This window comes from Seriola dumerili, unplaced genomic scaffold (genome assembly GCF_002260705.1).
Source record: "Seriola dumerili isolate Sdu_G_001 unplaced genomic scaffold, Sdu_1.0 BDQW01000025.1, whole genome shotgun sequence".
Lineage (NCBI taxonomy): Eukaryota > Metazoa > Chordata > Actinopteri > Carangiformes > Carangidae > Seriola > Seriola dumerili.
The window spans coordinates 15,688,265-15,703,047 of NW_019174280.1; the positions used below are offsets into that span (position 1 = coordinate 15,688,265).

Sequence of the window (14,783 nt, forward strand, 5' to 3'; positions counted from 1 at the left end):
ACCGGTCTATATTCACAGGCACAACTATTCAAAACTTATGGGTAGACACCGCCCCCCGACGGTGACTACAGCTCACTGTAAAGCACAGTGGGATCACACTGTACATCCCTTTTAATGCTGAAGACACAGCAACATTTTCAATCATCTTCTAAACTGACAGGATAAATTCACTGTAATTTCGTGTCCGTGGGCAATAATATAGGTAATGATACACAAAGTGGCCAATTTTAATGATTCGGTCCAGATGTTGGGGATTGGAACTTAAGACCTATACATACTGTCATTGGTGTAAGTGGATTTCTGAGGGAATACTGAGACGCTCTTATCCCCGCCCCCCCCGCCCCCCCCCCCAGAGGAACCTAAAGGGACAGTGCTCCCTGCAGAGGCACCAGATGTGCGCTGTTATGGAGAGCCGGGGAGAGGGGGCCTTTTGTGAGGCATCAGATAAGCCCTGTTCCCAAAGCCGAGCCGGATCGGGTATCATCAGCGGTTCCACGAGGGGGCGAAACCCAAGCCCTGCGCTCTGGATCGGGTTTCTGTTTACACGAGCGTGGTCCCTGGATTCCTCCAACCCCCGTCTACCTGTCTGTCTCTCTGCCTGCATGGGGTTGGGCGACCAAGTGAAAGTCCTGCAAGAGAGAGACGTTTAAGGACGCAGAGGAGCCATCTAAACCCAGCTGCCCCACATGCCTGGTAATGACATGACCATCTTTGTAAATGAACTTCGTCAGAATAAGTGGGAGAATCGACCGGATGTTGATTGAGACTGGGTGGCGAGGTGACAGTGAAGTGGCGTGTTTATGTTTTTGAAATCAACTTGATCATCTCCATCCTTTTCGTCACCAGCTGAGAAACATGATAGTGTAACGAATCGTCTGGCCTTCACCATCAGGAATAACCATGGGACAAATGTTTATGTTCAAAGATCTTAGTTGCACGCACACGTCCCTTTATGTAAATGTAATCCCTGCCCTGAGACATGCGGGGCTTTTCCTTCAGGCAAAGGGTGGCTCAGGGGCCAAATGTGGACATTTCAGGTGTTTTTCTGTGCAGTGCGCGCGCGCGCACACACACACACACAGACACACACACAAAGTTAGAAACACACGGGCGGTGATCAAACAGATGCCATTTGAGAAAGCCCCAAACATTCTGCCATGATATCGTTTAACTCACAGCGCTCTTTTCATCTCTTTATTTTAAGACAAGAGTATACAGACAGTGTTTGTACTGTGTCCCCTCAGATAAAACACAGTCTTTGCATTCCTTATGAAATGTATCTGTTGAGATTTGGGAGGGGTGGGCGCCAGGTGTTGGGTTACACCAAATCACAGGGCCCTCCCTTCCCTATCCGGAGAGGGCAGCGTCAAGCTGCACAGAGAGAGCGTGGATTAGACCGGAAGCCAGACGATTTAGCTTTCATAATGAAAGCGGAAAGTAGCTAAGCGTGTGTGTGTGTGTGTGTGTGTGTGTGTGTGTGTGTGTGTGTGTGTGTGTGTGTGTGCGTGCGCATGTGCGTGCGCGTGTGTCTTAAGGACAAAATAGAGCAAAGTCCACATTTATATCCAAGATAATAAAAGAAATTGTGTAACATTTATTCATTTATTAATTTAATTGAATGTTGATAATAGGATAGTTACTAGTAATAGTGTAAGTGTTACTGTTAGTGTGTGTATATATATTTGTAGTCTATATATAGGTCTGAATTAATAATTGGATAATTGATCTACACTGTTGTAATTTAAGTTTTTACAACAGGTCCTTTCCTGACCTGTTTTACACTGTCAGTAACTCTAGCCAGTGTTATGGGTAGAAGATTTAACCGGGATCATAGCATGAAAAAATGAAGTTTTTGCACTTTTCCTTCTTTTCTTAATTTTGTTATTTAGTTTTAATTAATCCTATTATCAGAGTTCCTAATTTTAGTCGTCGTCATTTTAGTCGTTTAGTCGTATGTTGTCAGTAGGAATTTACTTTGAAATTGGTGACCGGAAGTCTTATCTTGGGTACCGGTAGGAGCTTGAGTGCGGTGGAGAGGAGAGAGTGGATTGTTCGGCGGCGGAGCCTCCAGCCCGGAGCGCACGCATGTTCAGTGAACTCGAATGGTGTGAAGCCCCACATGAAGGACTCAGACGTCCGGGAATGACAGCCGCTGTCACCGGGAGTGACAGCTTTCACTCTGACCTGCTCCGCTAGAACTACTCCAGCTGACACCCATCACTGATCCGGATCGGATCCAGCCAGATCAGGACTATGCCAGAGATGGAGAAAGGGAGACCACCGGAAAATAAACGCAGCAGGAAACCCGCGCACCCCGTAAAGAGGGAGATCAACCAGGAGATGAAGGTGAGAGTAAGTGTGTGTGCCGCTGCTAGATAAGATTTTATCCAGTGAGACGTCTTTTTGAACTTTTTTTTACGCACGCAATGTCTTCCTACTGAGGCCAGCGAGAGTCAACTGCGCACAAATCAGTGCTGGGAATAATCAGATACACACTATGTTTGTTTTCAATGAATGCTCTCCTTGTGTCTTTTATGTAAGCTATCATAACTCACTGAGACATTTTAGAAGCAGGCTGTTAAAAAAAAAGCGCTGGGCCTTGCGCAGAGTTTACCCCCATGGAAGACAATAAACTAATTCTAATAAATATTTATTATCAGTCTAAACTGGAAATGTCACACACACACACACACACACACACACACACACACACACACACACACACACACACACACACACACACTGCGAGAATGGGACGTTTTGATTATAGCTGTAAGCAGTGAAGAAGAGAAAGTTGGCCTTTGCCTTCTAGTGACGCCATGTCAGGCCAGCTGTGGCCGGACGCGCACACTCTAATGTCCAGCGGAGATCCAGATGTGCGTCACTTCTTCCCCGCTCCTGCGGTGCTGCACACTTGCTCTACCACAGAGGCTTGCCCTCATGCCTTCCAACAGAGAGAGGGCATTTATATCCTTTAAATAGCCTTCCTCAGCACACTGGGGAAAACACTAATGTACTATCACACCATTTTTTTTTTTCAGGATGCAAACACCACACCAGACTCCTATTCCTTATATTCCTATCAGTATATAACTGTTCACTATAGTGATATGTCCTTTAGGAGCCTCTTCCTCTGCTTCTTGCTTTGAAGGACAGCTACTGCACAGGCAATAATAAGTTAAACCACACTAACAGACACGATTCCCTCCCACCATTATGAGCCTATTACTGCATGGAAACTAATCCATGGATTGTCTGCTTTGTTTGGGTCTGGACACTGGCTATTTAAGACTGTGACTGTGGTGGTGAGGGATATCCGAGGCTCCCTCAAGCAGGAGCTGAGGAATCTAAAAAGACAAGCATTTTTTTTTTCTTTTCTTTTCTTTTTTTTTTTGGGAGGGGGCGAGATTCTGGCTTTTCGTGAGAGAGGAAATGTGCTCTTTTTGTGTAAGTGGTTTGGATTGTAGCGTTTGATATCCAGGGGAGGTGTAGTGTTACAACTTAACTAATTTTAATCAAAACATGCGAAACACTATCCCCGCTTGATGTAAGCCTGCCTGGGCTGAATCTCAGGGTCGGCCCCGGTTTGTTGCCTTTGGCTGCAACTCTCTCTGTGGTTTGGGATATGGCTTGTCACTCTCACAAAGCAGATGTTTGTCTGAACTGCCAAAAAGAAACAAAAACAACATTGTGGGAAGTGGAGGGGTGGGTGAAGAAGAAGAAGAAAAAAAAATTGCCCCGTCTTTGGTTAACAAGAAAACAGAAAGACTAAATGACACTGAGCTGTATCCATATAGGAGAGCTGCCATCGGTGTAGTCCCTCCGGAGAACACCACGATGTCCAAATTGGGAATGATGGGGAAACATGTAAGACTTTAATTGAAGAGTGAAATCCTGGAGATGTGCACCTTTTTTTTTTTTAAAAGGAGTCAAATGATGAGAGGGGGGAAAGGAAAGACAGTAAAAGAAAGACAGACAGGAAGGCAGGGAGGCAAACTGATTTCTTGCTCAGCTGAGGTCCAGCCGTGTGTTGTCTCTGTAATACATCTGTTTCAACAGCACATTCGGACCTACTCCCTCCACGTCAGACCCGAGCGCAGCACCAGACATCGGATACTTAACTTTAATCATCGTTAGGCATATTTAGCTGGATATGATACCACTGCTTGCACTCACCCACACACTCTCCCAGACACACACACACACACACACACACACACACACACACACACACAGCAGAAAGTGAGCAAGCAAGGGAGAGATCCATTTCTTTGAGGCCCTTAGTGCGGAGCAGAGGTCGGAGTGAGGAAAGCAGGGGAAAGAATGTGCAGTCAGTACTACAGCACTACAACACCACCACAGCAGACTGGCTGTGCTGGAAAAGGGTGAAACCTGAGAGGCAGAGCTGTGTCGGGTGTCAGGGTTGGAAGGTGCTGGGGTGGAGGGGAGGATGGTGAAGATGGGAGGTGGGTGGAGGAGGGGGGCAAGGGGGCAAGGGGAGGGACAGGGAAAGCTGGAGAAAGAGAGAGAGTGGTGGACATTGGAGAGAGAAGAAGGGAGAGGAGTGGGGCATTTCCGAGAACCGTGGGACCTCGCTGTGGTGTTGGGTGTCCCGCTCTGATTTCTGCCCGTTCCGGATCAGGTTTCTCCTCCAATCCGGTTCTCCCAAAGCCACAGAGAGAGGTGGGTGGATAAAGAGAGAGACCTTTGTGTTTTGTTTTTTTTTTTTTTTTCATCTGGTCGTAATAAAAAAATAAAAAAAAGAGAGAGAGACCACACATCCCATCTGCGGAGAACAGTTTTCTTTTCTCCCTCTTTTTTCCAATTAAAAGAGATAAACAAAGGATGATTCATAGATTTCACACTGGTGTTAGGTTTTAAACCTTTCCGTCTCAGATTTAGCAAGAGTAAACAACTTGAATACATCATGGAAAAAGCGTCATACTGTACTCCACTGTGCCCGTATTCATTTCTCCAACAGGGCTGGGGCTGAGAAAGAATCCCTCGCATTGATTCAGAGTAGGAAGGTCTGATTATGTTTAACATAGGATAAAAAGTTCCACTAACAACCCTAAGATGTACGCTCACAATTTCCCATTTGCAGGCAGACTATGGCTCAGTTACCCTATCCCTTTACATAGAACGTTAATCAGTGATTTCTTTCGCCTCTTTTCTCATGCAGACGTTTGCAGAGAGCACCATGAACGAGCTCCTGGGATGGTACGGCTACGACAAGGTAGATCTCAGAGAGTCAGAGGCCAATGAGATCAGAAACTACAGAGAGAGGCGTCAGCATGTGTCCGTGCTAAAAGGTGAGGGCAGGTGTCGACAGCTCTGATGTTACACTATCAAGCAGGTTCTGCAGGTTTTAGTGCAGACATTGAGTCACTGTTCAATTTTAGCAGACATTCTCACCTGTAGCTGCAACTTCTCGAGTTTCATTCATTCAGATACACCTATTGTTTCTCAGCATATCTGTACTAATATTTGTGGGGCATTGTCACATGCAGAAGTTGTGACAGTAGGATTTATACTGTAGTATTACATGGGAAATCCAAGTCATGCCGTTACATTGTGTTTACGTCTTCCAGAAAACTCATTGCCAAAACCCAAGAGCCTGGACACCAAAGTCAGTCATTCAGTCCTGGCCATGAAGTGCGGAGAGAGAGACTCCTCCAGCGTCCCCTCCTCTTCGCCATCCTCTTCATCGACAAGTTCATCCCTGACCACCCCCAAGGAGCACAAGAGTGCCCCAGTCATTGTCCCCCTTATAAAGCCATCAGCAGGTACGTGGGCAACACATGAAGACCATTGTAAGTTTTATACATGAAAATCTAATGACAAACATTGGGTGCATAAGCTGATGTTGTCCCATAGCCTCACCTTTATATACCATGCAGCTAATAAGTGTTTTTACAGTAACGCATTTCCTGTTGATGTATGAGAGGAGATGTATGTGTTCTCCAATACACTGGACCTAAAAGAAATGGTATCAATGATGACGAATTGCTGAACTGAAGGTGTTTACATCCATATTTGATGAATTTGATGAGCTGTGACCCCTGTCCATGTCCTGCACTGTTCAAAATTAGCAGGAACTACTGATCATGTTCACCCAGTGTTCACCCAGTATGGATGTAAATACCCTCAAATAAAACTTACAAGGTCAACTCCCTGACCTCAGTTTAATTTTCGATGTGCTGGAGTTCTGAGTCAAAACAATACAAAATATATCACCGTGCATACACTTACAAACTGCACTGCAGATGCAGAAATCTGGACATAAGGACAAACAGGGATGCAGCAGGATCTCTGGTCTCCCTGAAAGCTAGAGAACCAGTTTCTGTTCACAGAGCAGAAACCTGACTCACTTCTCATGAGTTCTGGTGCGATGTTTAAATCTATAATCAACACCCTGATGAAGACACACACACATACACGCACACACACACACACACACACACACACACACACACACACACACACACACACACACACACACACGCACACCTCTTTGCAACTGAGCTTTTATCAAAGTTGTGTACCAGTAGGTTTTGAGACCCTGCATCCACTGATTGCCCTCCTCTCTTCTGATTTCTCCCTCGCAGTGGAAGATGTACAGAATGTGCAGATAGTGTGTGTCTGGTGCCAGAAGGAAGGTGTAAAACGCTACTCTCTATGCATGGGCTCAGAGCTCAAGAGCTTCTGCAGTGAGAAGTGTTTTGCCGCCTGCAGACGGGCATACTTCAAACGCAACAAGGTTAGTAGTAAACAAAAAACTGTCACAGGCATTTAAGTGTGGTTTGACCTTTGTGAAAGAGAGGTCGCAAATCCTGATATCTATATGGTGATGAATGGTCTATAGATTTGTTTTTATATTTGTGAATGTGTTTAGTTCACACACAAGCACATGCACATGCACATGCACATGCATATGCACATGCACATACAGGTACTGTATAGGGACAGATTTTCAGCCAGCCTCTGAGACTCAAGTGGTTTCTGGCAGGTAAACAGACCTTCAGAAACCGATACTCCTGATCTGGTGAGGTCATAGCTGATGGATTAATTTACAGGAATTTAAAAAGGGGGGGTTGTGTCTGAGAATACTCTTTCTAGTTAGTATGGAGGAGCCGGTATAGGAATGGTGGGAGGGAGGTCAAAGTTTGTAGAGGACACTTAGTATCAGTTTCGCGTTAATGGAGTACCATTAAGTGGCTTTGGTCTGGAGGACAGGAAAGCAGCAACTTCGGAGAGCCGCTCCGATGCACACTGCCATGATTTTTCACCTTTCTTCACAACAGGGATATACCCTATTTGGTGTGAGGTGACATGCGGCTGTATCGCCTTTCACCCTTGCTGTTGTTTATACTGTGGCAGGTTTATTCACAAGACAGCAGAGACAAAAAGGAGGGTCAAACAAAGTCTGAACGCAACAAGCTCTCTAGTTTTTCGGAGGCGGGGAGGAAAGCGTTGCCGTTGGCTTGTTGCTGCTTGTCTGAGAGGAAGGCCAGGAGGCCTGGGGCGAGGTGTCCACTTTCAGTGCATACCTTACCTTCAGCTGCCTCATGTTTCGTAACTCAACACGACTCAATGGGTCACAGAGATGGGGGAGCACTCAGATCCACAACAGATCAGCTTACACGAATCAAGAGGAATTTCCTATATTAATACTGGCAAGGCCATTAATAATATGACAATACATCACCTGCATTATCTCCCTTACTCAGTTTGTAGGATCATATCTGTTTCACAACACAGGTATTTTCCTTTGTTGTAGTGCCCTTTAGGGTTTGGTATCATGCGTGAAGTTCAAACTTCTTCTAATCTTGATGACAAGGCAATTCATTATAAGCTATTTTTTGCACTTGTTATGTAAGAAGCTCAGATTTGGTTTAATAACCACAGAATGATTCCAAGATAGTGTTTGGTTCTAAAGCAACTGCAGCGACATCATCATACGTCGGAGAATTAATCCATCAAATGCAGGTCTGACGAACTGCTTCACAGCAGTTGCCACGTGTATCATACTGTGGTTTTCCCCTGTCAGGCCAGAGATGAAGACCTCCATGGTGAGAGATCCCCTCAGCACCCCCATACAGAGGACTCGCCCAGACTGGTGTTGAAAATAAACAGCAATGTCAGAGTAAGAGGGCACTATCAATGTATCTTTTGTTTTCCAGTACAAAGTATTAATATAAGCATGCTATGAAATTACAAGATTAAACCAGACATGTAGCTTGTATTCATACCTTAAGAGGTTTGGAAAAGAGTCAGTCTTTTTTCCTTACTGCACAAGAATCTTATAGTTTTAAGCTAGAATATATCACTTCAATGACCCCCCACAGTCTCTCTCTCCTGTGCCACAGGTATGTGATTGGTGCAAGCATGTCCGTCACACTAAAGAGTACTTGGACTTTGGATCCGGTGAGGAACGTCTCCAGTTCTGCAGCACCAAGTGTCTGAATCAGTACAAGATGGATGTTTTCTACAGAGAAGCACGCGCAGCTCTCACCAGCACCAGCTCCAGCCCAAGCAGAACCAGTCAGGAGGGGAGGGCGGAGAGCTGTGTCGCCGGGCAAAAGCTACTCACTCCCGAGTCCTGGAACAGCAGCAACAGCATAGGGGAAGCGCGTCATAGAAACCTCTCCCCTAAAGGGCCAGCGCTAATCCATGGTTCAGCAGAATCCACCTCCATCTCCTCCTCAGAAGCATCCTCTTCTTCCTCTTCCAAGGTCCCTGTCTCTGGGCTGAGAACCCTGGAGAGACCCATCCAGCCTCCTCCACATCCGCCTGCTGTGGAGGTGTCACCCCACACTGCACCCCTTCCTCCTCCACCTCCGCCTCGCCCCCCTCTGGAACATCAGCCGCTGCCTCAGATCCCCATCCCCTTCATCAGACCTCCTCTTCATGCACAGGGCATGAAAAGCCCCCTTGCCAACCCTCCCAGACACCCAGGTCCCCCCTCCAGCCCTATCCACAGACCCCCCCACTCTCCTCACCTGCAGCCCCCCACCTCCTCTTCTATGAATCCCCCTGGACTGATGCATCCCTTCCCAGGAGCCTACTTTCCTGGCTTGCACTCCCCTCCTCTGAATATGATGCCAAGAGGTCCCGTCCCAATGCCTCCCATAATGAACTTTGGTATTCCTTCCTTTAGCCCTCTCCTGCCCCAGCCCACTGTCCTGGTCCCTTATCCCATCATTGTTCCCTTGCCTGTTCCCATACCCATTCCTATCCCTATTCCAGTCCCTTCAAAAGCAACCTTAGAAACTCCAAGTCACAGTGGAGTTATCCAGCCTGTGCCAGAGGGGGTAGACAGGGGCAGATCCAGGGTTACCAGGCTGCCATCTCCAGGGATCCCTGAAGGGGACAGCAGATCAGTAGCCAACAAGTTGGGTGGAACCTTGACTCAAGGTCTCCCCTCGCCAACTGAGCCCAACACAGATTGGGTTAAATCAGAGAGGCCATTCCCATCCCCAACGTCCACACTCAACAGTGGAACATCCTCTCCCAGAGCACAGTACAATGAATCCCCCTGCTCCGCTCCAGGGTCGGAGGGGCTGACAGACTATAAGCAGCAGCAGTCAGAGCGACAAGTCATCCAAAGGGTTCTTCAAAGAACCCAAGTCAAGATGGAGCCCAGTGCCAATGGAGTGGTGGACCTATCAGGGCTGGGGGAGTCAGGAACTGGGCAGGGTACCAGGTCAGGGCTCCACGACATCATCAGACCCACCCCTCCTCTACCACAGTCCCCTTCACATGACACTGTCTACCACCACCTGGACTCTCACACGCCACCTTCACACACCCCACCCAGCCCCACAGGGAACAGCCATCTGAACGATGTCACGTCCTCTGCCCTGAAATCTCAGGACCACAGTCCAAACAGGATGTCCTCCTCATCCACACCCTCCAGTCCAGACTCCTCCCTACCGCAGAGAGTAACAGCACCACCCCCAGACCCCACTATCAGTGAGCTGGAGGCCATCAAAGAGAACAAGTGCTCTGTTGTCGGCCCAGTGCGGGTTGAGGGCCCCGTCAGTCAGTCGGAAGAGCCCTTAGCGGGAGTCGGGGATGTAGGAGAAGACCCCCATGTTCCTGATGAGGACCATGCCTATGCCCTGCCCACAGCACCAAAGACAGGTGGGACCACCACCCCGCTGCTCTTGCCCAAACTCAGGGACAAGGGTAGCCTGCGAAGCCCTGCTAATTTGCCCAGCGCTGGAGACATGGAGCCAGCTCTGAAGAGGCGATGTCTACGAATCCGAGATCAGAATAAGTAGAGGATGGAGGTGAGAGATTCTGTTTCTCAGCAGGGCAATGTATGGATAGGTGTGCTTTCACTGGGTGTTAGTATATTTGGTATGAATGAGTTGCACTAGTGTGTATCCTTATCTTATTCGAACATCGGCAGAAGGCGTTGCACAAATGGCCCATGGGTGGCATTTACCGCGTTTCAGAGATTGACAGCAAAACATATGCCAAGTTGACTCTAACTGTATTTACATAAGCTTTCTAAATCCCATTGCTCTGTTCTGTGTGGCAAACCCCACCCATGTGGTATTCTGCACAGATTAAATTAAAAACCAGCAATTACTTTTAAACGGCATTTAACCGGGGATTGGAAAATGTGCGCATACACGCATCCGTGCATGCACAGGGCAGGCTTAATCACAGGTCTCACAGTATGTGCGCGGTCACTAAACAGCGCGGCGCCATAGATAGAGAATCCCAGTAACCTGGCACTCCTCAGCGCTCTAAGGTTACAACAGGGGAAGGAGGTGGAGGGCACAAGCAGTGAGAGTCACTTTGAAAGGCAATCACTTCACCACAACCTGACAGTCACAATGCTTTGTTTGCATGGCAGCCTGTTTTTCTAGGCTCAGTTTTGCCAAGATATGTGAGTCTGTGTCTGTTTCAGAAGCGGGGTGGGGTGGGGGGGTGGGGGATTTCTACATTTTTACCAATGAGCTGATGGTCTTGTCCAGAGGAGTTTGCAATGTATGAGAAAGTAGGAGGTTCACTGTCTTGGGTAAGGGCAGATGGCTGCTGCCGAATCAAAACCGTGACCTTGAGGTTATTGGATAGTCTGTCCAAACTGCCACTCAGAGAGACCGATCGAGTGAGGTTGTCTATATGCGACGTCTATAAGTCAAACCCTTGCTTCTTACAGCATGAGAAGTGAGGCAGTGCAGACATCTTTCTGAGGTCGCTGTAAAGACAGAGGTGATTGTCAGGCAGACTACAAGGCGCTGTTAATATGAGAGCCAGCCCTCAGCTGTGATAGAGCTCTGGGGCTTCATTAGGAAACACAGGGGCAGAACCAGAGCGATCCGATTACACATGTCATAATGACACCCTGTTCTGGCCGCAGCTCGTATCTCTCCCATGTACGAGTTTTGCTCTCTCCTCTCCCCCTTTCAGTCCTTTTCCCTCCTCTTCACTCACCACCGCTGTCCCCTGCCAACCAGATGTTGTTGTTAGAGTTCAGCTGAAAAGCCTCCTTACTTTGGACCAATCGAAAGGCACCTCTTGATTTCACTTGCCCGATTGGTAGTCCAAACGGCTGTAACACCGCCCGTCGTCCTCACCCGCTGGTATCTGGCCATAATGAGATCACGTTACCATTTTACTGTATGTCATGAGATTAATCCGCTGATATTACAGAGGGGGTTTAGATTTCAACTGGCCTGCTTTGCTCTCCATATTCTGTTCCAAGCCTCCAAAGGCCAGGGGTCACCTTAATGATTGTGTTTAAAAAAAAAGAAAGAAATGGTGTCTGTTGATAGAGAAAGCCCTGCATAAACCTTTATCTTGTACCCCAGTGTAACAAGATTCCCTTTCACTAAATGAGTTCCTACTTTGCTCGTTGTCATTTGTTGTGGTTTCATGCGCCCCCTTAGTAACCAATACATATGAAATCACAGCGTGCTGCTTGTGTCGTGCGGACGGATTTATGGCCCAACGTTGTGTGTAATGGGAGCTGGCTGCCGTACGTGAATGACTTTAGCTGGCCACCTCTGTGCTCTGAGCCGAACATTTCTGTCCTGTTCTATTGTCTCCACTGCTAAAAGTCTCCTTTTTTTATTATTTATTTATTCATCTTTTTAAAATCTCCCTCTCTGACAGAATCAGCAGCCAACTGGAGGATTTCACCTCAGGAAACAGCCCGTTTTTTCGTCTCACTTTTCCCTGCCTTTATTTGGGATATTTTATAGCCTCGTGTAATCCGATCCCACCACATGGGTATTCGCTGAGCGTTTGAAACTAAAACGCAATGGGACAGAGGGAGTACAGAACCCTGGTTTGGCCCTTACATGTGTGTGTGTGTGTGTGTGTGTGTGTGTGTGTGTGTGTGTGTGTGTGTGTGTGTGTGTGCACGTCTGTTTACATTTAATATGTGTTTGAATTAAAGTCTGTGTAAGTGTGTGAGAGAGAGAGAGAAAGGGGCCAGATGTTCCTGGTTTGATTGTGACCTGTGCGACAGTTATCCGAGCGTTGACATGACTAAAAGCCTCATTCTCACTGTTTAGATAGAATGGGTGGATTAAGGAATGAGTGTCCAGGGCAAGAGACGTTGATATAAGATACGGCAGAAATGGAAATTAAACAGAATCAGTCCAGAATCTATAACATCTCACCACTCTTTCTCCCTCTTCTTTCTTTTTTTTTTTCTCTCTCCACCTAATGAACAGACTCCCTGTTTAACACTGTATGGCAGTGCCAGATTCAGTGCCACGCCCTCTTGTGGACAACACCAGTGCTAACACCCTCCAGCCTGTCCCTCAGCCTGTCAGCCCACCAGTGTCGCTCTGCCTGTAGACCAGCAGGGTGCCAACCCAGGAAGCGGTCCAGATGGCCACACTATCACAAGTCAACGTTGGGGGACGAACACAACACAGTCACACATTTTGTCTTGGACCAAAGAGTATTGCTGGCTTGTGTGTTATGTTGTGTTCAGTGAGTGTTTGATACGGAGCATCTCAGATCTTCTTGCCCCAAAGTGTGTCTCTGTGTGTGTATGTGTGTGCACGAGTTAGTGCGGCTGCCCAGATGCGCTCCTCCTCCTCCTCCTCCTCCTCCTCCTCTCCTTGCTCCACACAGCAGACAGAGCTGTGATCAGCCTTGTGTGGTCTTCTCAGATGGAACCTGAACATGATCTCTTTCCAGGGGAAACGGTTTGTTTTCTCTGCCTGGCTTGCACAAAGAGCCACATTGTTCCTCTCCCCATATCCCACGCTGACTCCCCACTCCAGGTTTTGGGTTACCTGGCCGACGGGGGCTCAGACTTCAGGAGTTTTTTTTTTTTCTTTTTTGACCGACAGCCAGGAATATAGTATACCCTTCTCCTCTCCACCTCTCCACCCCAATCTAAATACAGTACACACCACACGCTCTGAGGTTTGATTCCTCACAACTGATTGCCTGTGATTTCCTTCTCTGCTCACTTCCTTCAAGGGAGGAGAGAAATTCTGCTGAGATTAAGACTTAATCCTTGGGCAGTTTACACACTGTGCAGAGAGAGTCTGGCTGGGCTGTTAAGACAGACGACTGAGCAGTATCACGCAATCTCTGAGGGGGAGAGGATGCTTCCTCTGCCTCCTCAAAAACAATAACATGATACAAAAACATATAGTATATATATGAGGGGAAGCCTACTGATATACAGTAGCTGAGACGGTCTGTGAACACTTTAGTCGTCCTGATGACGCTGGTACAGAAATGTGTGATTTGCAGATCCGCCCTCACCATTCACCTGATCCGCCAAAGCTTTAACAGCAGAATCACAATTTGAATCATTTTTTGCCATGCATATTCATGGAAACATTTCAATCATGAACATTCACGGCACATGACAGTTTAACTGGTCCTGATTCTGATTTTTTTTCTTTATGTTGCTGGCCCTGATCAGACGATTCTAAAAAAAAAAAAAAAAACAAAAAAAAAACACAAAAACCCACAAAAAACAAAAAAACAAAAGCAGACTTCTAATATTACCAAGTGTGGTATTATACTCAACCATCAAATGCTGTAGTATGCAGCGATCAGTATTACAGTTCCCACTACTGGGGATACCTAATGAGATTTGAACCAGCTAGATCACTTAGAGGCTTTGTCAACACTTGTCCCATTGCAAGGTTTCAGTTTTTCTAGTTGAACTCTACACAGATACTGTTTGATGTTATATTAACTTATGGATGATGCATCTGTAGATTTTCACAAAAAGTGCTTTATTTCTTCATTTGTTTTTGTTGTTTTTTTTCTCTGATGGTTGTATTTTGTGAGTGCCGAAGCTCTTACATGCCCCTTGTCTTTATGTTTATATACTGTGTCCCCACTAGAGAGCAGTGTTTGCCTGTGTAACTTTGCACCTGCCCTTATCTGACAAGAAAGCACCAGGAGGCCCCATAGGCCAGTCTGCTGAAACCCATACCATCACAAATCACAGTGCCAACTGACTGATATCTAACGCCAAGTAGACAGCTTTTCTTCCACATCTCGCTGCCATTGTTTTATCTTCAAATCCGAATATTGCCTATTTCAGCAGTGTCATACCAAGAGGAGCCTCTTCTTAATGTAGCGTTCAACAATCCTGAGGGATAAATAGTCATCACCACCTACTCCTAGAATAACTCCAAATGTGGCCGACCCCTGCCGTCATTCCAAAACGACATGCCTATCAGTTAGTGTGTGTATGTGTGTGAGAGAGTGTGTGTGTGTGTGTGTGTGCGTATGTGCGTGCATGTGCCGACAGCGGCAACACATTTGACTGTCTCCCC

General features: G+C 46.9%; 1 protein-coding gene across 2 annotated transcripts; it reads left to right on the plus strand.

The window, feature by feature from the left end:
- The first annotated feature begins 2,097 nt into the window (after positions 1-2,097).
- Positions 2,098-13,909, plus strand: LOC111216488 (sine oculis-binding protein homolog). 2 transcript variants are annotated; one of them, XM_022738038.1, is made up of 7 exons: positions 2,098-2,346; positions 5,183-5,312; positions 5,592-5,786; positions 6,609-6,760; positions 8,051-8,146; positions 8,349-10,295; positions 12,699-13,909. In XM_022738038.1, exons 1-6 carry the CDS (start codon positions 2,254-2,256, stop codon positions 10,284-10,286), a joined length of 2,604 nt encoding a protein of 867 aa, XP_022593759.1. In that variant the 5' UTR covers positions 2,098-2,253; the 3' UTR covers positions 10,287-10,295; positions 12,699-13,909. The 2 variants fall into 2 exon arrangements, with proteins under 2 accessions (XP_022593759.1, XP_022593760.1); XM_022738039.1 differs by having other exon boundaries at positions 8,370-10,295.
- The last annotated feature ends 874 nt before the right edge of the window (positions 13,910-14,783 follow it).

Bases quoted from the DNA above. Each gene is read 5' to 3' on its own strand.
- LOC111216488 (XM_022738038.1), top strand. From the start codon at position 2,254: ATGCCAGAGATGGAGAAAGGGAGACCACCGGAAAATAAACGCAGCAGG. The intron at 6,761-8,050 runs GTTAGTAGTAAA...TTCCCCTGTCAG, and splicing joins CATACTTCAAACGCAACAAG to GCCAGAGATGAAGACCTCCA. The intron at 8,147-8,348 runs GTAAGAGGGCAC...GACCCCCCACAG, and splicing joins AAATAAACAGCAATGTCAGA to TCTCTCTCTCCTGTGCCACA.